Source organism: Mirounga angustirostris, unplaced genomic scaffold (assembly GCF_029215605.1).
Source record: "Mirounga angustirostris isolate CCGP_5_RB_7025 unplaced genomic scaffold, mMirAng1.0.hap1 SCAF_1, whole genome shotgun sequence".
NCBI classification, from domain to species: domain Eukaryota; kingdom Metazoa; phylum Chordata; class Mammalia; order Carnivora; family Phocidae; genus Mirounga; species Mirounga angustirostris.
The window spans coordinates 209,168,979-209,193,165 of record NW_026991709.1 but is presented as its reverse complement, the minus strand read 5'-3'; the positions used below and the strand labels follow the sequence as shown (position 1 = coordinate 209,193,165).

Genomic DNA, 24,187 nt, shown 5'->3' with positions numbered 1-24,187 from the left:
ATTACTTACTTTTCTCGTTTGAGTCTCACAACAATTGAGGAGGCAGCTCATTTATACAAAAGGGACAGGCTATAAGCAACATATTGAAGTTGCCTGTCTTGGTGGAGTTGGAATTAGAACTCGTGCTAGGAAGGAGGAGTGGATGGCTCTTGCATTCCTCCTGTGCTCACCTTGCCCAGATAAACGCCTGCACTTGGAAGCTGGGCCTCCTAACCTTCTGGCTGAGGTATTGTAAAAGAGGACCACAAAACGCTGACCCGGATTTTTCCAAGCCCCGCCACAACCTCTCTTGACTCAGGAGCAAGGAAAACATTTTTTTTGGCAAAGTGATCAGACACTCTGGGTTGACGGTCAAGGTAGAACTGAATATTCCCTCGTGGATAGATGCGACAAACCAAAGGGTTGAGCGTGTCGTCAAGCTTTACAGTGGACAAGTGCAAGGATGGGGTTGCTATTACTTGAGGTTGAGAGGGTGAAGTCAGTTGTTTGATTTGTGGCATCTTAAAGTGTCTATAAAACAGCCAAGTGGAGAGAGCAAGTCTCATACCACCTGGAATCCAGGGTAGACCTGTGGGGCTGTGGATGGAAATGTGAGCCTTGAGTGCATAAACAATACTTAAAACGGTGAGATTCGCAGCTACCACAGAGAGAACGACGAGAAGACGAAAAGAAACCTGACAACTGAGTCCTGGGGCACTGGAACAATTGGAAGTCGGGAAATGGGGCTTGCCAGACTCCACCTGGGAGCCACCGCCACGACCGTCTAAACTCGAGAACTACATTTCCCAGAATCCTTTCCGCCCCATGCTTCCGAGTTAGAGGCCGCCTGTGAAGTCCCGCGAGATTTAGAAGGCGGAAGTGAAGCGGAAGCCATTGCTCCCGGGAGGCGATTGCGGTTATACACATGGGCAGGGGAGGGGTGCGGCTTCCTCCGGAGTGTTGGGGACCCTCCGCTTCCCCGCCGCAGACCGGACCTGCTGTATGAATTTGGTGTCCCTTCAGCGCCAGCTTCCGTGACCTCCATTGCACCTGATTCTACCCTCAGCCTTGTAAGCCCTGCTTTCCTCACTTAACCCTTTACCCTCGGTCTTCCCGAGGACACGAAAGGCCCACAGGCAGGGAGGAGTAAGTGGGGACAGGGACCTGGGACCGGGAAGCCAGGCAGCCAGGCGAGGAGTGTGCTTTAGACTCTGTGACGGGCGATATGAAACGCTGGTACGCGAGGAGTGAAGTTTAGGACAAGGGGGAGGCAGTGGTGATCTGGTTTTAAAAAAAGGACTCTTGGGGTGTGGAGGGGAAAGCCCGGCCGAGGTGAATTCAGGACATGTGGGTCAGGAATGGGAGACGGCGAGGACAGTACCTTTGCTCTGCGGTCCATTTTCTCCAGCATCAATGGCGGGACACTGGCTTTCTTTTAACCTTTGTATTGAATGTTAAATTTTATGTTGCAAGTGTTCGGTACACTTACCTGTTAGTTTAGTTGACTCATGTAAACAGCCTATAACTAGATTTGAAAGCTCACTTCAACATTCTGTTAATGTAACTTGAGAGTTAGTCCATTCATATTTATTGTGATTACTAAAATTTTGCGGCTTTTACCATCTTACCGTGCTTGGCTCTTTATCCTTTAACTTTCAAGTATTTTTTTTTTTTTTAAGATTTTATTTATTTGAGAGAATGAGAGAGAGAGAGAGCATGAGAGGGGGAGGGTCAGAGGGAGAAGCAGGCTCCCTGCCGAGCAGGGAGCCCAATGCGGGACTCGATCCCGGGACTCCAGGATCATGACCTGAGCCAAAGGCAGTTGCCTAACCAACTGAGCCACCCAGGTGCCCCTCAAGTATTTTTTAATTGGAATGTAAAACATATGCCAAAAAAGATACGGAAACACACACGCATTCTCTTTGCAAAGAAAGTATGGAAACACGCTCTTAAAAGGACAGCAATAAAGGGAATCTACAAACGAGGCCCAGAAAGATACTACGAAACCGCTAGAGCCTATGGTCTTTCCTGCATCCTCCTCTTTCCCCGTGATTTCCTTTATGGATTTTACTGCTTATATGTTTTTCCAAAAATGCATATCCTAGTTTGGGTAATTATTTGTGAATGGACTCACACTCTTAAGTACTTTCAGAGACATCCTTTTTTTCCATTAATGCAAGTACACTTTGATATTTAGAGATTTCTAAATATCTTGTCGTTGAAGTACATACACTTAGCCATTCTTTTTGAGGCACTTCATGGCTTAAATTTTAGAGTCAGTTTACAAAGTTCCACCTACTGGAGTTTTATTTTGAAGTTGTGTTGAATCTGTGTATGAACTTGGATAATATTGGCATAATTCCGTTGTGTCTTATCATTAATATTATGTCTGTGTACTTACATATTCTGTAATGCCTTTGAGTAAAGTTTTAAAGGATTTAGGGTGTTGTTTTGTTTTTTTAAGACTTTATTTATTTGAGAGAGAGCGTGCCCACAAGTGGGGGGAGGGGCAGAGGGAGAGGGAGAAGACAACTCGGGGCTGAGCAGGGGGCCCCGAAGATGACTTGAGCCCAGGACCTCAGGATCATGACCTGAGCCAAAGGCGGACGCTTAACCGACTGAGCCACCTTGGTGCCCCTAGGGGTGTGTGTGTGTGTGTGTGTGTGTGTGTGTGTGTGTGTGAGAGAGAGAGAGAGAGAGAGTTTTGAGAGTTTTGTTGTTAGATTTATTCCTAGGAACTTTTTTTTTAGCGCTTAGGAATTTTTTTTCCCCAACGGCTTGGTGTGTTGAATTTGGGTTCGTTTTTGTGTAGTGTTTTGAATGTTCTTCAAAGACCGTGTTATCTGTATAGAATAAATAGGTAAATTTTTTATTTTCCATTTGCATCGTTCGTGTTTTAATTTACTTACTTCACTGGACAGGCTGGGGACTCCTGGTAGCATTGAATGGAGTTTGGATAGCGAACTTTAGGCAGTCCTTTTTTTTTGTTTTCCTGACCTGGAGGGGAATTGACCTTATGTTTGCTGGAGGCTCTTTTTTTAAGATAGTAAAGGAAGCTCCCTTCTTTTCCTAGTTTAAGAGTTTTTCCTTTTGAACAGTTCAGGTTTGTTGTTTTTTTTTTTTAAGATTTTATTTATTTATTTGACAGAGAGAATGAGAGAGAGAGCACATGAGAGGGGGGAGGGTCAGAGGGAGAAGCAGACTCCCCGCCAAGCAGGGAGCCCGATGCGGGACTCGATCCCGGGACTCCAGGATCATGACCTGAGCCGAAGGCAGTCGCTTAACCAACTGAGCCACCCAGGCGCCCGAACAGTTCAGGTTTTTAACGAGTGATTTTTTTTTCCTTTCAGCATCTACTTTGATATGTTTATTTTGTGTATCTCAAGCTCTGTAAACAATGGCTGGCTTGTAGGTGCTACTACTGTTGTGCATTGAATGAATGAGCGAATAATATGCTTTTCTTGTTTATCTGACAATTGTTGCAAACTAAACCAATTGATTTTCTAATGATTCGTTACATTTGCTTTGGTAAATAACTAGAAAAAGATAGGCACTATTGTGTCATTTTTGGCTTCTGTCTGCTAGTGCGTTGGTTATTTGGATCTGTGTTTAAGTAAAATTGGCTTGCAGTCATCCTTTTCTGTTTCAAATTTATGCCAGCCTCATAAAATGGGGTGGGAATGTTCTCTCTGTTTTCTAAACTCTGGAATATTTTGCCTAAGAACAGAATCACTTTTTCCTTAAAAGGGAGCTGTGCCAGAAGAACCATTTAAGTCTGGAGTTTTCTTTGTGGAAATTTTTCGAGCTGTTGTTTCAGTTCCTTTAAGGGTCACAGTGATGTAAGAAAGGTGTTAGGGTTCGAAGCCAGTGGCCAAGAAAGAATTCTTGAGACGTCTTTGGTGCAAAGAGGTGGTTTTATTAAAGCACGGGGACAGGACCCCTGGACAGAAAGAGCTGCACTGGGGTCATGAGGAGTGGACCATGATATACTTTCAGGTTGGATAGCGTAAGCCTCCCAGGTATTTTGGAAACAAGGTTTCCAGGATCCTGAGGTGTCTACCTATTGTTAGGAAAAGGTCATTTATTATTGTTTAGTAAACCCCCAGTCATGAGACCCTTCAGATGTGTATTGGTGGGTCATATGCTTGGAGGATGATTGCCAACATGTATCTTGGGGGATAAAGGAGATAAAGGAAATTTCCAAAGGAATTTTTATATGTTGAAGTAGACTTAACAGGATCCTGGGGGTCGGGCCTGAGATTGCCTTTTGCCCTAAGCAAAGTATTAACATCAAGGCAGCTGAGTTCCTAGAGGAATGTCACTGCCTGTTTCAAGCACTTGTCAAGGGTCTGTAAATAGGAAGGAAATTTAATAATTTTTCTTCTGCCTTTGTTTCCCACATCAATTGGGCATCTAAGTTCTTTATTTCATTATGGTGAATAAAATTTCTTTAGGAACTTCATTCATTCCTTCTGAGGTTTAAATTGTATAGTCAAAGTTGTTAATAAAGTTCTTATTATATTGCTAATGTCTGTCACATCTGTATTGTAATCTGGTTTTTCATTCTTATATTTTCCTTTTTTAAAAAAATAAAATAAATCCTGCCAAAATTTTGTCAGTTTTGTTTTTTTTAGAGAACTTTTGGCTTGATTGAGCCACTTCACAATATGAATGTCTTCTTCTGTTTTATAACTCTGTTCTTTATAGTTTTCCTCCTTTTACTTTTTTGGGATGTCTCTTTCCAGTTTCTAACATTGGGCACCTGTCACATTCCAAAGAATGCGGTATCTTGTTATATTTCAGTTCTAAATATTGAATATTATGACTTCTTTGACATGTGAATTATTTAGGATTTTTTTTTTTTTCTTTACTGTCCATTCCTGTGACATTTTTCTGGTTATCTTTTGGGCATTGTTTGGTAATTTCCTGGCGCTGTTTTCAGAGAGAGATGCCATTTTCTGAGACACAATGTGCCTCTGTGGTTGGATTTTATAGTAGCCAGGGCATGTGATTTCATCTTGTTCAGTCTGCATGTAGTTATTGACTTGTCTGCTTGCACTGTATTTGTATTAGTGAGAGCTCTGGTGGTGGCTTTGTCCATTCTCCTCAGAGTTCTGTCCTTTTTTATTTTTTTCATGTGTTTGAGGATGTGAAAACATACATACAGCTTTTTCTTGAATTCAGTCTGGAATACCTCCGTTTTCTCTATGAACCTTTCTACCTTAATCCTTTCTGTCCGGTACTAACATTTAAACCGGCTTAAAAAAAAAAAAAAAGATTTTATTTATTTATTTATTTGACAGAGAGTGAGCACAAGCAGGGGGAGCAGCAGGGAGGGGCAGAAGCAGGCTCCCTGCTAAGCAGGGAGCCTGGTGCGGGGCTTGATCCCAGAACCCTGGGATCATGACCTGGCAAAAGAGACACTTAACCAGCTGAGCCACCCAGGCACCCTTTTCCGTACATTTTTTTCTTTTTTTTAAGATTTTAGTTAGTTAGTTATTTTAGAGAGGGCATGCAAGCAGTGGGAGGGAGAAGGACAAGCAGACTCCATGCTGAGTGTGGAGCCTGACACAGGGCTCCACTTGACCCCAGGACCCTGAGATCATGACCTGAGCTGAAATCTAGAGTCCGATGCTTAACCGACTGAGCCACCCAGGCACCCCTTTCTCCTTACTTTTTGGATTTATTTATGTATTTATTTACCCTGAAGAGGTTGGATTAGAAGGGCGGGCAGACATCTCCGTCCTTGTTTGTAATAGGAGTGGAGGAGAATATCAGAGATCAGTTTTGGGAGGAATTTTGGTAGAACTAGAGACCAAAAAATTAGAAATACTCCTTTTAACTTTTTAAGGTAAAGTATAATTTATATTGAAGACAATTTACAGATCTTAGATCCAGTTTGATGAATTTTTGGACAGTTGTGTACGTTGTGTAACCTCTAACTAAAAAAAACAAAATAAAAATATGAAGAATATTTCAGTTGCTCTAGAAAGTTCCTCTTCTCAGTCTCTTCATCTCATACTCTTCCACTGAGACAGCCACTTTTTTACTTCTATTGACTGAAATAAACAAGTTTTGCTAACAACCTAAATAAGTTTGCTATTTTGTAGATGTCATATAACTGGAATCAGAACATTTTTTGTGTCTGGTTTCTGTTGATCAACATTGTAGACAGACATTCAACCATGTTGTGTGTCTCAGTAGTTTTTATTCTTCAGTAGTATTCCAATGTACACACCACAATTTGTTTATCCATTCTGTGGTTGATGGATATTTAGATTGTTTACAGTTTGGGGTTATTATGAAATCAGATTGTTATGAACATTTTTGTATGAGTCTTTTGTAACATGTTTTTAAAAATTTCTCTTGGGTAAATATCGATAGGTGGAATGGCTGAGTTAAACGGTAAGTGTACTTTTAAGAAACTGGCACACTGTTGTCCGTGGTAGTTGAACTGTTTCAACCCCAGCTATCCATCCTTGCCAACATTTGATGTTGGTAGTCTTTTATTTTGGCCACTCTACTGGGTTGAAATCCAGTATCTTCAGTTTTGCTTTGCATTCATCTGATGACTAATGATGTTGAGTACCTTTTGACAAACTTATTATATTGGTTATTCATTATATTTTGTGAAGTGTCTTTAGCCTTTTTTGTTGAGTTGTTTTTGGGTTTTTTTGGTAGGAGTTCTTTATGTACTTTGAATGTGAACTCTTTGTTAAGTATATGTACTCCAAATATTTTTTCTCAATCTGTGGCTTGCCTGTTCTTTTTTTAAAGATTTTATTTATTTATTTGAGAGAGAGAGAATGAGAGAGAGCACATGAGAGGGGGGAGGGTCAGAGGGAGAAGCAGGCTCCCCGCCGAGCAGGGAGCCTGATGCGGGACTCGATTCCGGGACTCCAGGATCATGACCTGAGCCGAAGGCAGTTGCCTAACCAACTGAGCCACCCAGGCGCCCGAATACTCCTGGATTCTATCACTGAGCCCGATCCAAACCTGTAGGGTGAGAACTTGCTGAATCTTTGCAACAATACCGCAAGCTAATAACAGTACAGATGCCCGGATGCCTCCATTTCACTGCCCTTTACCAGTGCCAGGCACTTTTCCAGAACGTCACATGGTTTCCCTGGGTTCCTCCTTACAGCAACCTTGGGAGATGGATCCCATCCTTTTTTTTTTTCTTTTTTAAAGATTTTATTTATTTATTTGAGAGAGAGGGTGAGAGGAGAGAGAGAGAGAGAGCACATGAGAGGGGGAAGGGTCAGAGGGAGAAGCAGACTCCCTGCCGAGCAGGGAGCCCGATGCGGGACTCGATCCCGGGACTCCAGGATCATGACCTGAGCTGAAGGCAGTTGCTTAACCAACTGAGCCACCCAGGTGCCCTTTTTTTTTTGAATTGAGGTATAATTGATACAGCACTATGCTATATCAATTAGTTTCAGGTGTATAGTGTAATGATTCAGTATTTGTATGTATTGCAAAGTGATCACTACAGTAAGTGTATAGTTAATATCATCACCATACATAGTTATAGATTTTTTTATGTTGTGATGAGAACTTTCAAGATCCACTCTCCTAGGGCGCCTGGGTGGCTCAGTTGGTTAAGCGACTGCCTTCAGCTCGGGTCATGATCCTGACCCGCATCAGTCCCGCAATCGAGTCCCGCATCAGGCTCCCTGCTCGGCAGGGAGTCTGCTTCTCCCTCTGACCCTCCCCCCTCATGTGCTCTCTCTCTCTCTCTCTCCTCTCACCCTCTCTCTCAAATAAATAAATAAAATCTTTAAAAAAAAAAAAAAGATCCACTCTCCTAGTGGATTTCCCCTCAGTTTTCTTAAATTGAAATATAGTTAACACACAATTGTTACAGTAGTTTCAGGTGTAAAACTTCATGCTGTGCTCACCACAAGTGTAGCTACCATTTATCACTGTACAATTGGACTATATTATTCCTGTTGTACCCTGCCCTACCTACTTTTAAATATGCACTACAATATTTTTAACTGTAGTCACCATGCTGTACATTATATCCCCATGACTTACTCATTTTATAACTGGAAATTTGTACCTTTTAACCCCCTTCACCCATTTAACCCACCCCCTGCCTCAGGCAATCACCAATCTGTTCTCTTACCCACAACCTTGTTTTCTGGTTTTTCTTATAGATTCCACATAGAAGTGAAACATATAATATTTATCTCTTTCTTTCTGTCCACTTATTATAAGACTGCTTATTTCACTTTGCACAATGCCCTCAAAGTGTATCCATGTGGCAAATGACTAGATTCCATTTTTTTAGTGACTGAGCAATATTCAGGTGCATGTGCATGCACACCACATTTTCTTTGCCTGTTCATCCATCGGTGGACACTTCGGTCATTTCCATTGTAAATAATGTATTGTAAATAATGTAAATAATTGTAAATAATTTGGCTATTGTAAATAATGCTGCAGTGAACATAGGGGTGCAGATGTATTTTCAAATTAATGTTTCATTCAGGTGAATACCCAGAAGTGGAATTGCTGGATCATATGGTAGTTCTATTTTAATTTTTTGAGGAACCTCTGTTCTATTTTCCGTAGTGGCTGTGCCAGTTTACATTCCCACCAACAGTGCATGAGGTTCCCTTTCTTCCACCTCCTCGCTAACACTTGTTATATCTTGTCTTTTTTTTAAGATCTTATTTATTTTAGAGAGAGAGCTCTAGTGGGGGGAGGGGCAGAGGGAGAAGAAAAGAGAATCCCAAGCAGGCTCGATCTCACGATCCTGAGATCAGGATGTGAGCCAAAATCAATAGACACTTAGCCTACTGAGCCTCTTGTCTTCCTTTTTTTTTTTTTTTTTAATTTAAAAAAATTTTTAATTTCTTTTTTGAGTAATCTCTACACTCAGTGTGGGGCTTAAACTCACAACCCCAAGATCAAGAGTTGGGTGCTCTATTGACTAAGCCAGCCGGGCACCCCATTTTCTTGTCTTTTTTGATAATAGTCATTCTAACAGGTGTGAGGTGTTATCTGATTGTGGTTTGACTTTCATTTCCCTAATGTTTAGTGATGTTGAGCATCTTCTCGGGTGTCTGTTAGCCATCTGTATTTCTTTTTTGGGAAAATGTCTCTTCAGATCCTCTGCTCATTTTGTTATTGGATTGGTTTTTTGCTGTTGAGTTGTATGAGTCTTTTATATATTTAGACATTAACTCCTTATCAGATATGATTCGCAAATATTTTTTTCTGTTAGGTAGGTTGCCTTTTCATTTTGTTGATGGTTTCCTTTACTGTAGAGAAGCTTTTTAGTTTGATGTAGTCACACTTATTTTTGCTTTTGTTTCCAAGTCAAAAAATAATTGCTAAGACCAATGTCAAGAGGCTTACTGCTTAGGTTTCCTTTTAGGAGTTTTGTGGTTTCAGGTCTTATATTCATTCATGTCTTTAATCCATTTTGAGTTAGTTTTTGTGTGTGGTGTAAGATAGTGATCCAGATTCCTTCTTTTGCATGTGGCCATGTACTTGTGCCCACATTATTTATTGAAGTGACTGTCCTTTCCTCATTGTATGTTATTAGATTTTTTGTCATAAAGTAATTGACTATGTATGTGTGACTTTACTTCTGGTCTCATTTTTGTTGCATTGATCTATGTGTTTTATGCTAGACTATTCATTTTCTTTTTTTTTTTTCTCTTTTTTTTTTAAAGATTTTATTCATTTATTTGAGAGAGAGAGCATGAGAGACAGAGAGCACGAGAGGGAGGAGGGTCAGAGGGAGAAGCAGACTCCCCGCTGAGCAGGGAGCCCGATGCGGGACTCGATCCCGGGACTCCAGGATCATGACCTGAGCCAAAGGCAGTCGCTTAACCAACTGAGCCACCCAGGCGCCCTAGACTCTTCATTTTCTTAATGATGTTACTTGACTAAAGGTGTTTAATTTTGGGAAAGTCATTCTACTCGTATCTAGTCTAAAATACTGTTGTGTAAGTCGAGATGGTTAAAATATTTTCTGTGGGTTTTATTTTTTGTTTTCTGATTGATTTCAAAAGTTTTTAATTAAAATTTTTGCTTATGCAGTGATAATAGAAAATGCAGTTCCTTTTTACCCATTGAGTTCTTTCAGTACCATTTATTAAGACTGCTTTCCCTACTGAATCTCTTCTCTTACTGAAAATAATTTGTGCACATGTAGGTTTGTTTCTAACTCTGTTCTATTCTATTGATCTATTTGTTACTTATTCCAGTAACTCTTCATTACTCCCATCCAAGTACTAACCAGGCCCGACCCTGCTTAGCTTCCGAGATCAGACGAGATCGGGCGCGTTCAGGGTGGTATGGCCGTAGACAGTAATCTTCATTACTGTGGTGAACTTAGTAGTATGAATCCTCTGAATTTGTTTTTCTTTCTTAACATTGTTCCGGCTCCTCTAGATCTTTTGCGTTTTGTTATACATTTTACTTTTTTTGTATCTTTTTTTTTTTTTCGGTGTGGGGCTTGACCTCACGACCCTGAGATCAAAACCTGAGTTGAAATCAAGAGTTGGATGCTTAACCAACTTATCCATCCAGGCACCCCTGGTGTACATTTTAGATTTGGCTTGAAACTTCTAGAGAAAAAGCCTGCTGGGATTTTGATAGGGATTGCATTGTATTGGCAGGTGAACTCAGGGAGAATAAATGCTACCATAATAATAATGATTCTTGTAGTCTCTGAAAGTGATATTGCTGCCTAGTTATTTAGGTCTTTAATTTTTTTTCAGCAGTGTTTCACATTTTTTGTTGTCAAGGTCTTACACAGCTTCTAACTTATTCCTAGATATTTTATATGTCTTAGGCTATCATAATTGGCTTTTTTTTTTTTAAGTTTCATTTTCCAGTTCTTTTGCTGAAGTATGTTTTTTTAGTTGAGATTACTGTGAAATGAAAACAAGATTATTTGGTGAAAGTAAGAGTAATGATAAAACAGTTTTTGATTCAGGAAAAACTGGCAAGATTTGTACATGGTTTTGGAGAGATTGGAAGGTCAGGTTTCATAGTATGCTTTTCTCGAATGTAGGTGCTCCTTTTGCAACTGAAGGTTAGGGGTTGTGTGCAGAGTGGTCTTGCCAGGTACCTTCAGAGAGGAGGTAAATGGTTGGAGTTGTCCAAGGCCGGTCTTTTGGTCAGTAGGTGTTATAATGGGCAGAGAGTAGTTGATGTTTTAGATCCATAATGACTTCCAGCTGGGTAGGTGGGGTGGTGAAAAAATGAATTTGCTGTTAGGGAGCAAGATGTAACAACATGGGTGGCCTGGAATCCTCTCTCAAGTGAGAGTTTGAAGTGTTAATAGAGGAGATTTTGTAGAGAGCAAGATCTCTGAGTCATTATCTTCAAGGTGAAGCTGATTCCAGTGATGACAAGGCCTGGACCGTGGCCAGGGTGTATGTGTTGGTGTGGCGTGTGCGGCCAAAAGGCACTGGAGATTAGAACACGTGGTTCTACGTGGACCATCCTCGTGGCTACTAGAACCATCTTAAGTCATGGTGAGCCTTAAAGTTGGAAGGAAGAGGAGAAGTCTGGAGCCCAAGTGTTTATCGAGTAAGGGAGTCAGACAAGTTGTGCTTGGGGACAGATTACCTGGAGAATGGATCTGAATCTTACTTGAGGCGCATCAGGGACCTTCCCCACATTGCCTGGAGGATTTCCTGGGAAGAGAAAGGCCCGTGACAGGGTCCCGGGTAGAACTTGCTGCTCCAGAGAGGAGATGCAGGAAAGCAGAAGTCAGAATTCTGTGAGCCCGAGAGGCAGGACTGCTCCTGGTAGTCCTTTTCTCATTTCCTACAGATGCCTGCTCCAAGAGTCCTGTGACAGCTTCCTGCCACCAGTGCCCTGTTGTTCAGGCAAATCGACTTCATTCTCACGGGATGGCAGCTCTTGGTCTGTCTCCCACACGTGGTAAGTTCTTGGGGTGATGAATGGATGCCCTCAGAAGTCCAGCTTAAGTGGCCCCTGGACGTCACAGAGCTCAAGGGTGTGCATGGCCAGAGGGAGGGCTGCCAGAGAGGATGGAGGAACTGGAAAGAGGTGGGAGCAAAGTCTTGGTATCCTCCCAGTGACTGTGTCTGATTTGGGGTCTTTGTGAGTTTGGGTGAAGTAGGGATTGTGTGTGGTTGGTGTATAAGGAAGGACTGTAATGGGTAACCCTCTATTAGTTTTTTATTATTATTATCATTATTAAAGGTTTCCTTTTTAAGTAATCTCTTCACCCAGCGTGGGGTTCAAACTCACAATCCCGAGATCAAGAGTCGCAGGCTCCACCAACTGAGTCAGCCAGGTGCCCCTATTATTTTTTTTTATCCATTTATTATTGTGATAAATCTGAGCAGAGTAACAGGTCTGCCTCTTAGAGCTTTAATTTCTTCACTCATTGATTGAGAACACATATCACTTTGGGTATGAAGCCCACCGTCCTTTTTCCGTCCATGAGCGGAGCAGGGCTGCTCTGGCTCGTTACAAGACATTGCGTGTGTGAAAGAGAGACGGGGATTGGCACTGCACACTTACAGTGGGTGTGGGGCATTTTCCTGATCTCTGAGTGTCGGGCAGGCTCTAATCCTCATGGATCTGCTCTTCTCCAGCTGTGTCCACTCAGGACCCTGCCTATATCCAGGAGTCAGAAGTTTCTCCTTCTTCAAAAGACCATTCCTCTTCTCAGGATGTGGACCTGTTTGCTTGCAGTGGCCTAGAACCCCCTATGCTAGCAGGTGTTGGTTCTCAGGTATGAGATCTCTGGGACCCTGGGGGTGGGAGAGGCACTTCCCTAGAATGCCCTCAGCACCACTTGTTAGAGTTCTTTGAGCGCCTCCCCTAGGCTGATCAATGCCTGATCAGGGCACAGGAGAAAAAGCCAGAGACTGTTGTAAGGCTCTCCTGGTATCAGGGACCTGGTTAGGGGAAATGAACTTGTGTAGCAGGTCCTTCTCTCATAACAGAGCTCAGAATGCTCAGCTCAAAGCTAGAGAGCTTTGGTCCCGTGTTAGCAAGAGTTTGAATTTGAAGAGATAGGATCACCCCATAGTGAAGAGCCTTGAGGACTGGCTTCTGGAACACATTTGAGACCCCAGAACCCCATCTGAAAATCCTGTGTTTGGAGTCTCGTGCCCAGGCTTCAACCTCAGCCATCTTTCTGTGAACACAGATAGGCTGGTTTCTTACTGACCCCAAATGTGTGTGGTGATTCAGGAGTCAGTGACTTTCCAGGATGTTGCTGTGGACTTCACTGAGAAGGAGTGGCCCTTGCTGGATTCTTCTCAGAGAAAACTGTACAAAGATGTGATGTTGGAGAACTACAGCAACCTCGCCTCAGTGGGTAAGGCTGGAATCATTTTTCTGTTTGAGTATCAGATGTTTTTGTTTTGAGTACTTGCTGTGACCCAGGGACTGCGGGGATTTGGAACATAATTGTGACCAAGCCGAGCTGGTGCCCCACTCACAGTGTCTCCTAGTGGTTGTTGAGACCTGTTCATTGCCTTGACCTTGGACGTTGTCATGTGTGTCTGAGTTTGGGCATAGGTTTCTTTTTTTTTTAAAGATTTTATTTATTCATTTGAGACACAGAGATAGAGAGAGAAAGCATGAGCAGGGAGAGAGGCAGAGGCAGAGGGAGAAGCAGGCTCCTTGCTGAGCGAGGAGCCTGATGTGGGGCTCGATCCCAGGACCCTGGGATCATGACCTGAGCTGAAGGCAGACGCTTAACCATCTGAACCACCCAGGCGCCTGGGCATAGGTTTCTTTTTTTTTTTTTTTAAGATTTTATTTATTCATTTGAGACACAGAGAGAGAGAGAGAGAGAGAGAGAAAGCATGAGCAGGGAGAGAGGCAGAGGCAGAGGGAGAAGCAGGCTCCTTGCTGAGCCAGGAGCCGGATGTGGGGCTCGATCCCAGGACCCTGGGATCATGACCTGAGCTGAAGGCAGATGCTTAACCATCTGAACCACCCAGGCGCCTGGGCATAGGTTTCTGAGTTAAATCCTCATTCCTTTGAAGGGCAAAGCGTGTGGGTCTTTGTGGTTTTGTGTTTTATGAAAGTCTTTCGCTGTGTTCCTTAGAAATTTGGCACCATCATTTTGCTGCTCCTAAGTCAGACTTGTCCATCTTCAGAACACTGAAGACCAAAACATTGACCCCAGCCTAACGGAAGGGGTTGTCCTCTGCACGATCCTCCCTCAACATGTGTCTTTCCCGTGAGTAGGGTATCAGGTGGGCAAACCCAGCCTCATCTCCCACTTGGAGCAAGAAGAGGAGCTGAGGACAGAGGAGAGGGCACTTCACCGAGCCACATCTCCCGGTAAGCACCAGGCAGACGCAGGTACTTCTGGATACCTGCTGTATTGAGTGATGGGATGGAGGGAGATCCACTAGGAAATGTCACCCAGGGAAATTTGAGAATGATCCTTCTCCGTTCTCTCACAAATCCTTTGGTCCCACAGTCCTCTCCCGTGTGCGTGCGTATGTGTGTATTTCTTTTGTTGCTTTTGTCTATCTACTTACTTTTTGTTGAGATATAACTGACATGACACTGTTAGTTTCAGGTGTACAACATAATGATTTAGTATTTGTATATATTGCAAAGTGATCACCACAGTAAGTCTGACTAAAATCACATCCATTACTACACAGTTACAAAAATATTTTTTCCTTGTGATGAGAACTTTTAAGATTTACTGTCTTAGCTTTCAGTGCATTATAGTATCATTAACTGTAGTCACCATGTGTGTGTTACATCCCCAGGACTTACTTATTTCGTAACTGGGCGTTTGTACCTTTCGTGTACCTTTTGACCTTCTTCACACCCGTTTGTCCACCCACCACCTCTGACAACCACCACCAATCTGTTCTCTGTATCCATGAGCTCAGTTGTTCTGTTTCTTTGGCGGGGGGGGGGTTGGTTTTTGTTTTTAGAGTCCACACTTCAGTGAGATAAGGTATGTTTTCCTTTGTCTTATCTCACTTAGCATTATGCCCTCTATCCTTGTCGAAAATGGGAAGAGTCCCTTTTTTATGGCTGAATAATACTCCATTGTGTATATATACCACATTTTCTCTATCTGTTCATCTCTCAAGGGACGCTTAGGTTGCTTCCATTGCCTTGGCTATTATAAATAATGCCGCTGTGAATGTGGGGGTGTGGCTATCTTTTCAAGGTAGTGTTTTTGTTTCCTTTGAATAAATACCCAGAAGCAGAATTGCTTGACGTCATCTTTAAATCCGACATGTCCACATGAGCTCTGTCCCATCCTTTCATTCCACTCAACATTCCTGGGCATACTCTTTCTGTTGTTATCAGTGTCAGTCATTGAAGAATTTATTCCTTAGTGAATCAAGTTAAATGTCTCCCCTGTCACTGCCAGATGCCTCACACAGCCACAGTTCGCAGACATTTTTACCCAACATGTGGGTTTCTCCCCTTTAACATCACCTTTCCTTCTTTAGGGTTAGTATTGCAAAGAAATTCCCTCCTCTTCCCCCCCCCCCACCTCATCTTTGTCACTACCATCTCACCATCTTCTTTCTTTTTTTTTTTTTTTAAGATTTTATTTATTTATTTGAGAGAGCGAGAATGAGAGAGAGCACATGAGAGGGGGGAGGGTCAGAGGGAGAAGCAGACTTCCCGCCGAGCAGGGAGCCCGATGCGGGACTCGATCCCGGGCCTCCAGGATCATGACCTGAGCCAAAGGCAGTTGCTTAACCAACTGAGCCACCCAGGCGCCCCTCACCATCTTCTTCCTCTAGCTAATATTTCTCTTCCCGGGTTAATATTTCACCAATTTGTTTCAGATTGGGAGACTCCGTCTAAAAGCAAGTGGTCCGTTCTCATGGAAGGCATTTTTGGGAAGGAAGCATCCAGCGGTGTGGCAGTGGTAAGAGTTCCTTGGGATAATCCCAGGTCTCCCAGGGGAGAAGACAGGGGCAGCCTCAGAAAAGCAGCTCAAGAACCGAGCGAGTGGCCTTCCCTGAGAGGCACCTGTTTCGGACACTGAGTATCACAGCTTTGGGGGAAAACCCTAAACCGAGCCCCAAATTTCTTGACTTAGAGTTGTGGCAACCAAATCTTGCTGTAACTGTGCCTCAGCTAGTGAGTGTTGGGGCTCAATTCAGATTTAAACAGTTAACAAAACGTATGTGCGAAAAGCTTTGTGAAAGTTACAGCCATGGAGCCTTAGGGGGCGGTGTCCACCTTTCTATTTGTTAGAGGCCAGATGGGGCAGGAGCAGGGCTTTGGCGCCGCAAATCATGACGCCATTCGTCACGGTGATGTGCTTCTACTTCCAATAATTCGTGGGGGGATGACTGCAGATGATTTGTAGGGATGTGGCGAGTTGTGGGAAATGCCTCAGTCAGCACTCCTCTCTTAACAGGAAAGAACACATCTCGGAGAGAAACCCACCGAGTACACGCGCCTGTTTGAAGCCTTCAGCATGGGCACTCATCTTACTCAGCAGATGGGAAGGCACGCTGGCAAGAGGCCCTGTCGCCGCCGGGACTGTGGGGCAGCTTTCAAGAACAGGTCGCATCTCGCCCAACATGTGAGCATTTACAATGGGAGGAAAATGCATGAATGTCACCAGTGCCAAAAAGCCTTCACCACGAGCGCGTCCCTTACGCGGCACAGGAGAATTCACACAGGGGAGAAGCCCTACGAGTGCAGTGCCTGCGGGAAAGCCTTCAACGACCCCTCTGCCCTCAGGAGTCACGCGAGAACTCACCTCACAGAGAAGCCCTTTGACTGCAGTCAGTGTGGAAACGCCTTCCGAACCCTCTCCTCGCTGAAGATACACACGAGAGTTCACACTGGGGAGAGACCTTACAAGTGTGACGAGTGTGGGAAGGCGTACGGCAGGAGCTGCCACCTCATTGCACACAAACGGACACACACTGGAGAGAGACCCTACGCTTGCCACGACTGTGGGAAAGCATTCCAGCATCCCTCGCATCTCAAAGAGCATGTCCGCAATCACACCGGAGAGAAACCCTATGAATGCACGCAGTGTGGAAAAGCCTTCCGATGGAAGTCGAACTTCAACTTGCACAAGAAGAACCACATGGTAGAGAAAACATACGAATGTAAGGAATGTGGGAAATCCTTTGGTGATCTCTTGTCACGGAGAAAACACATGAGAATTCATATTGTAAAGAAACCCATTGAGTGTAGACAGTGTGGGAAAGCGTTCCGGAACCAATCCATCCTTAAGACACACATGAATTCTCACACCGGAGAGAAACCCTATGGGTGTGATCTGTGTGGGAAAGCCTTCAGTGCGAGCTCAAACCTGACCACACACAGGAAAATCCACACTCAAGAGAGACGCTATGAATGTGCCGCCTGTGGGAAAGTGTTTGGGGACTATTTATCCCGGAGGAGGCACATGAGCATTCATCTGGTAAAGAAACGTGTTGAATGTAGGCAGTGTGGGAAAGCCTTCAGAAACCAGTCGACCCTCAAGACACACATGAGAAGTCACACAGGAGAGAAGCCGTACGAGTGTGATCATTGCGGGAAAGCCTTCAGCATCGGCTCCAACCTTAATGTGCACAGGAGGATACACACTGGGGAGAAGCCCTACGAATGCCTGGCCTGTGGGAAAGCCTTCAGTGACCACTCATCCCTTCGGAGTCACGTGAAAACTCACCGGGGAGAGAAGCTCTTCGTGTCATCCGTGTGGAAGAGGCTCCAGTGATGGGTCTTCTTTAGGGGACACACGCGAGCTCAGACTGGGAGGCAGCCTCGTTGGCGTAAGGAAGGCAGGAGCACTTTGATGAACTCACCTGGGCACAAAAGAGTACCTGTAACAGGAGAAATCCAGTTTGTGTCCTGGCTGGGGAAGACCTGTTTCTTCTCATCACTATGGGGTTTTGTGAGAACTCATGCTGGGGGCAAAAATGTACCTGTGGTGTGCAGAAGCCATCAGAGTACATTCGGCTCTTTAAAGAAAATGAGAAATCTAGGGAGAGAAACCGTAGCTTGGTATTTAATATCAAAATGACTTTAGCACCACCCGGCACCTTCTGGGCTTACGAGTAAGCACACTAGGGAGAGTCTCTGTAAATTCACTCTCTGGGCAAACCTTTACTGGTCTCACCCTGTATTCTTCATGAAAGAAATCATACTAAAGAGATAAATTCTGTAAAGTAGGAATGTGGGAAGGTCTGTAACAGAGGTCAGCAAAGTGGCCAACTGTCTGTTTTTGTATGGCTTGCAAGCTAAGAACAGTTGTTCCGTTTTTAAAGAAGAAAAATGTGTGACAGACACCACATGCAACTCACAAAGCCTAAAATCCTTACTTTCTGGTCCTTTACAGAAAAACTTGGCCAACCCTTGGTCTACAGCAGCAGTTCCTAACTGGGAGTGATTTTGCTTGTCCGGAGACATTTTAAGTTGTTAAAGCTCAGGGTGGGGGGAGATGCTTCTGGCACATGACGACGCATAGGAGCCCCCACAGCAAAGAATTATGTGGCCCAAAATGTGGGTATTGCTGAGGTTGAGAAACTTAGCCTGGGACAGCCCCTCAGTTTTTGTGAAATGTTACTCATGCTAGGAGAGTTTTCTATTTAAAACTTCAAAAATATAATCAAGTGTAATTCTTTCAGGAAACGTGAGAACCCACACTGCAGACAGTCCCCACATTGAGATGATTTTAGCCACAGCCCCCTCACTTGTGCTTATGAGAATTCATACCCTGATGGAATTTTCTAGTGGATAGGAAATTTATCAGTCTTTCATCATGAGAACAGACCCTAACTCGTTAATTCGTAGTCTCTGTTTTTAAGATTTTGCTCCTTTAACGCTTAGGCTTCATCACACAAGGTTTGTATATAGTATTTTTATTATAATTTCATTCCTGATACGTGTTAATTTCCTTCTGGATAACTTACTTGACCAGTGGACTGTTTAGAATTGTGTTAAATACCATGTAACGTGGGTATATTTAATACCTGTTTGTTACGAGTGTCTAATTCAAATGCATTGGCTCAGCGCACAGTGTCTTCCATTTAGATGGATCCTCTGGAATGTTCTCGGGCTCCTGTCCAGCCAAGAGTGACATACACATCTCATTGCTCTCCCAGTGTCTCCTCTTTCATGTCAGGAAAATCCAGCTTTTGTCCAATTACTAACGTGTGCTATTTTTAAAAATCTCACCAGTTTTCTGCAGCCAGTACAGTCCTTGTCTCAGCCTGGTCGTTGACCGATAAACAGATGAGAAAGAGCTAGAAAAGGGATTATTCTTACCTGGGTTCTTCTACGTGTTTTGTTTTTGCTGTTTGCTCTACTTCTCACCTTGCAAGGAGATCAAGTACCCAGTGTTAAAAGATCCATCATGGGCGCCTGGGTGGCTCAGTTGGTTAAGCAACTGCCTTCGGCTCAGGTCATGATCCTGGAGTCCCGGGATCGAGTCCCACATCGGGCTCCCTGCTCGGCAGGGAGTCTGCTTCTCCCTCTGACCCTCCCCCCTCTCATGTGCTCTCTTTCATTCTCTCTCTCTCAAATAAATAAATAAAATCTTTTAAAAAAATAAATAAATAAATAAAAGATCCATCATGTGACCATGAGGATGCAAGCCACAGGCTAAAGAGGATCCTGCAGAAAAGTCGCAATGATCCTGGCCTCCCCAGTAGCTTCTTTGTCTACACTAGCCATGGATTTGTTATTTCCAGACTTCTATTACAGGAGGAAAAAAATAAAACATTATTGGCGTAAGTGGCTTTGGATATTTCATTGTTGATCAGTTTAATAATTTTTTGTTTGGGGGAGGGTTCTGCTGCTCCCAAGTGGTTGCCGTCTGTAATACATACACTCGTTCATTAGTAAGGTTTTATAACTGCCTTGTGTGTGGATATAATCTGCTTATACTTGTAACCGTTGGATATGGGTTTTTTTACATCTTTAAGCCATGTTTTAAAATTGTACTTCAAGTCTTTGACATAAGTATTTATTTTCTTGACTTGAAGTAAGTGTATCAGTTTTTACAAAAGCCCTAAGAAGCAAGTACCATCACTATCTCCCTTTTGCGTATGGAGAATCAGAGGCAAGCAAGTTTAGGTTGCTTGTCTGAGGTCAGCCCACAAGCCAGTAGTAGTGCTTGTATTTTAGTCCCACTTCTCTTCTGTCTATGCCCTACATCTGTAGCAGTGAATTGGGATTTTTGCCCTCATGGTGCTTACATTCTGCTTAGGGTAAGGCACCTGAAAAACAAATGAGTAAATAAATATGTTGTATATCAAATGGCGGTACACACAGTGGAGGAAAAATTAAGCATGGTGCTGGTGAGAGGGTATGCAGGAGTTAAGCAGACCTGTTGGGTGGGCTGGGAAAGCCTGCCTTTAAGGGAGCATTTGAGCAGAAATGTCCATGAACTCTGAGTGCGCCATATGTATTCTGGGGAAGAGCACCCTTGGCAGTTCAGAGGCCGTGAAAAAGAAAACTTCATGGGACCGCCATGCAGTAGCCAAGGGGCCAGTGTGGCCGGAGTGGAGCAAGCTTGGGAGTCACAGAAGATGAGGCTAGAGCTGGGTCAGGATCCTGATCTTGTGGGTTTACTGGAAGGACTTTGCCGTTTATCCTCCATGCAGTAGGAGGTCGGTGGAGGGTTTTGAACAGAGGGGTGGCAACTGTCCGATTTCTGTTTGAATCACTGGCTTCCAGGTTGACCGGCTAAGGAAGGACAATGGACAAACAAGCCTGTTAGGAAGTCGTTGCAGAATTACAGTTAGATACACTGGGGGCCAGATTGGGGAGGTTTGAGAAGCACATGGATGAATGTAGCTGTAATTCTCACTTCCAGACAGCGGTCATTTGTTCCCTGCAGTGTACCTTTCATATCGCCAGACATGACTTCGAGTTAGTTGTTTCCGTTTTCCCCAGTTACAAACACTTCTACTTAAAGAGATGGTGTGCATACTTTCTAGAGTGTCCGTGAGTTATTCCAGGTGTAAGGTCTGTGCACGTTCAGCTTAACAGTATTGATGTCAAAATAATTTCTGCAGTGATTGTGTGTGTTACCATTTAAAACAGGTTTGACTGAAACATAAACCTGCTTAATTCACACATGTACAGCTTAATTCTTTGAACAAATCCATGTAATCAGCAAGCAAGAAGAAATCCTACCAGCATAGCTGACATCCCTTCTTTGCCACATGCCCACGACGAATCCTGCCCTACTCTGCATGGGTAACCAGAATTCTGACTGACCACATGGCTTGGGTTTTTGGTTTTTTGGTTTTTTTGTCTTTGAACTCTATACAGAACCATACAGTATGTGTTCTTTTGTGTCTGTCTGACTTTACACATTATTTCTGTGAAATTGATCCTTATTATTTAGAGTATCTCTAGCTAGTACATTTTTGTGTGTGTTCTGTCTGAATATTCCACAATTATTTAAGTAGTTTGTGTCACTTGACATTTCACTTTTCATGTGGGGGCTATTGTGAATAATGCTGCTATGGACATAACTTTAACATTTCTGATAGTGCACAAGTGCATGTATTTTTCTTGGGTGTATACCCTGGACTGAAATTGCTGGGTCGTAACGGGGTGCATATGTTCATTTTGTAGATGATGCCAAATTTCCAAAGTGGTTGTGCAAATTTGTTTCCCAACAAGCTATTTTATAGAGTTGGAAAAGATACTAAAGTTGCCTGCCTTTTTCTTACTGTGATTTACATATTCCATTATGAGCCCTCTGGATGGATGTTTTGCATGTTTTCTCCCACTCTGTGGCTTGTCTCCAGTGTTTTAAATGGTGTTTTTGGTTGAAATGAGTTCCTAATTTTAATTTTATGGACAGCATTCTTCTGTTCCTGTGTAAGGAATATTTGCCACCCACTATTTTTTTTTTTTAAGATTTATTTATTTATTTATTTGACAGGGAGAGAGACAGTGAGAGAGGGAACACAAGCAGGGGGAGTGGGAGAGGGAAAGGCAGGCTTCCCGCTGAGCAGAGGACCCTGGGATCATGACCTGAGCCGAAGGCAGACGCTTAACGACTGAGTCACCCAGGCGCCCCAGAAGTATTTGCCACCCAGAAGGCAAGACATTCTATGATTTCTTCTACAAGCTGGTTTTGGTTTTGGTTTTGGTTTTTGGTTTTAGTATGTACCTGTAGATCTATATTTAGATCTACAGTCCATGTGAAACTGATTTTTGTAGGTATTGTGTGAGCTATTAATCTTACTTTATTTTTTCCATGTTGACCCAGCATTATTTATACAAAAAGCACATCTTGGCCCTAGGAATTTGAGAGATCACCTTTGTCATATATTGAATTCCATATGTATTTGGTCTAATTCTGAGCTTTTTATTCTACTGATTTGTTCATGTACCATACCACAGTATTTAAATTATAAGCAGCTTTATAATAAGCTTTAATGTCTGGAATGTCTAGTTCCTTCTCATGGTTATTCTTTTTCAGTGTCTTCCTAGGTATTCTTGCTTCGTTTTTCTTTTTTTTTTTTAAGATTTTTTTTTAAGTAACCTCTACCCAACGTGGGGCTCAAATTTACAACCCGAAGATCAAGAGTCACATGCTGTACTGACTGAGCCAGCCAGGTGCCCTGTTTGTTTTTTATACGGCACTTTCCTTTTAGCTTGTCCAACTCCATAAAATTAGCTTGTTGGTATTTTTACTGTCATTCCCTTGAATTTATAAGTTAACTTGAGAACTATTCTATAATGTAAAGTCATCTTATCCAAGAACAGAGAATGTCTTTCCATTTGTTCGGGTCTATTTTAGTCCTTGGAATGTGTAAAAGTTTTCCATATACAAGTTTTATACATTCTTGTTAAATTTTCTCTAAGTATTTAGTCATTTATTATAAATAAGCTTTTCTCTACCTTTATGTTTCCTGTTCAGTTTTTGTACATGAAAGCTACTAATTTTGTAACTTGGCTACTTTACGGAATTATTTTTTGAGTTAGCTGTATTACTGGTTTTTTATTTGTTTTTCTTGTCTAATTGCATTGGCGAATAACCTCTAGTACAATGACAAATAGTAGCAGAGATAGTGGGCATCCTTGCTTTGTTCTAGAGGAGATGCCTCTGTTGTTCTCCCATTAATTAAGATAATGTCTTTTGGAACGAAGGTATTATATTTATTTTATCATATTGAGAAAATATCCTATATTCTTGAATGTTCTGTCATGAATGGGTGTTGAATTTTGTCATTTTTTTTGAACATCTATGAAGAGGATCATGATTCTTCTGATTTATTAATAAAGTATGTGATATTAATAAATATCTCAATATTCAACAAATCTTGCATTCCTGGAGTGAATTTCACTTGTTCATGATGTATTATTTTCTCAATGTGGTGCTGGATCCTTTTTGCTAGTATTTTGTTTAGAATTTCTCATTGGTATTCATGTATGATAATTGGTCTGTAGTTTCTACTGTCTCTGTCTGGTTATAACGGTATTAATATTATGCTTGCTTCATAAAAGACATTGGGAAGGGGCACCTGGGTGGCTCAGTTGGTTAGGCGACTGCCTTCGGCTCAGGTCATGATCCCAGGGTCCTGGGCTCAAGTCCCGCATCGGGCTCCCTGCTCAGCGGGGAGCCTGCTTCTCCCTCTAACCCTTCCCCCTCTCATGTACTCTCTCTCTCAGATAAATAAATAAATCTTAAAAAAAAAGTATTGGGAAGTTTTCCTTAGCAGTGCTCGGGGATAATTTATATGGCATTAGGACTGTGTGGTTTTGGAAGATTTGGTCGAATTCCCTGTGAAACCATCAGAGTCAACTGCTTTTTAGTGGTATATTTCTTTAGGGATTTTATTTCTTCCATAGAAATTGGTCTTTCTTGAGCCTTCTAACTTAAATCGGTGTTGGTAATCTGTATTTTCCTAGGAAATTGTCTATTTCATTTAGCATGGAGATCAGCAAAGTAGTCTTACGATTTTAAATGTTTTCTGATTCAGTGGTTATCACCTCTTAGCTTTTTATATATTTGCTTTCTCTTTTCCTGATCAAGTGAACTACAGGTTTGTCTGCTTGTTTTTTTTAAAAATGGAATTTTGACTAATGAGATCTATTATTTTTCTGTTTTCCTCATTAATTTCTGCTTTTATCTCCACTCCTTCCTTATGCTTTGTTTTGGTTTATTTTTCTTTTTCCACTTTTTTTCTTAACTGGCAGTTAATTTATTCTTAATCTTTCATTTTATTGACAAGTGCTTCCTATATTGAATTTTCCTCTG

General features: G+C 42.5%; 1 protein-coding gene across 1 annotated transcript; it reads left to right on the top strand.

The window, feature by feature from the left end:
* The first annotated feature begins 856 nt into the window (after positions 1 to 856).
* On the top strand, positions 857 to 22,512 carry ZNF317 (zinc finger protein 317). The gene is made up of 7 exons (XM_045863084.3): positions 857 to 1,049; positions 11,785 to 11,895; positions 12,579 to 12,718; positions 13,183 to 13,309; positions 14,191 to 14,286; positions 15,777 to 15,859; positions 16,358 to 22,512. Exons 2-7 carry the CDS (start codon positions 11,865 to 11,867, stop codon positions 17,675 to 17,677), a joined length of 1,797 nt encoding a protein of 598 aa, XP_045719040.1. The 5' UTR covers positions 857 to 1,049; positions 11,785 to 11,864; the 3' UTR covers positions 17,678 to 22,512.
* The last annotated feature ends 1,675 nt before the right edge of the window (positions 22,513 to 24,187 follow it).

Bases quoted from the DNA above. Each gene is read 5' to 3' on its own strand.
- ZNF317 (XM_045863084.3), top strand. From the start codon at position 11,865: ATGGCAGCTCTTGGTCTGTCTCCCACACGTG. The intron at 12,719-13,182 runs GTATGAGATCTC...GTGGTGATTCAG, and splicing joins TAGCAGGTGTTGGTTCTCAG to GAGTCAGTGACTTTCCAGGA. The intron at 15,860-16,357 runs GTAAGAGTTCCT...CTCTCTTAACAG, and splicing joins CATCCAGCGGTGTGGCAGTG to GAAAGAACACATCTCGGAGA.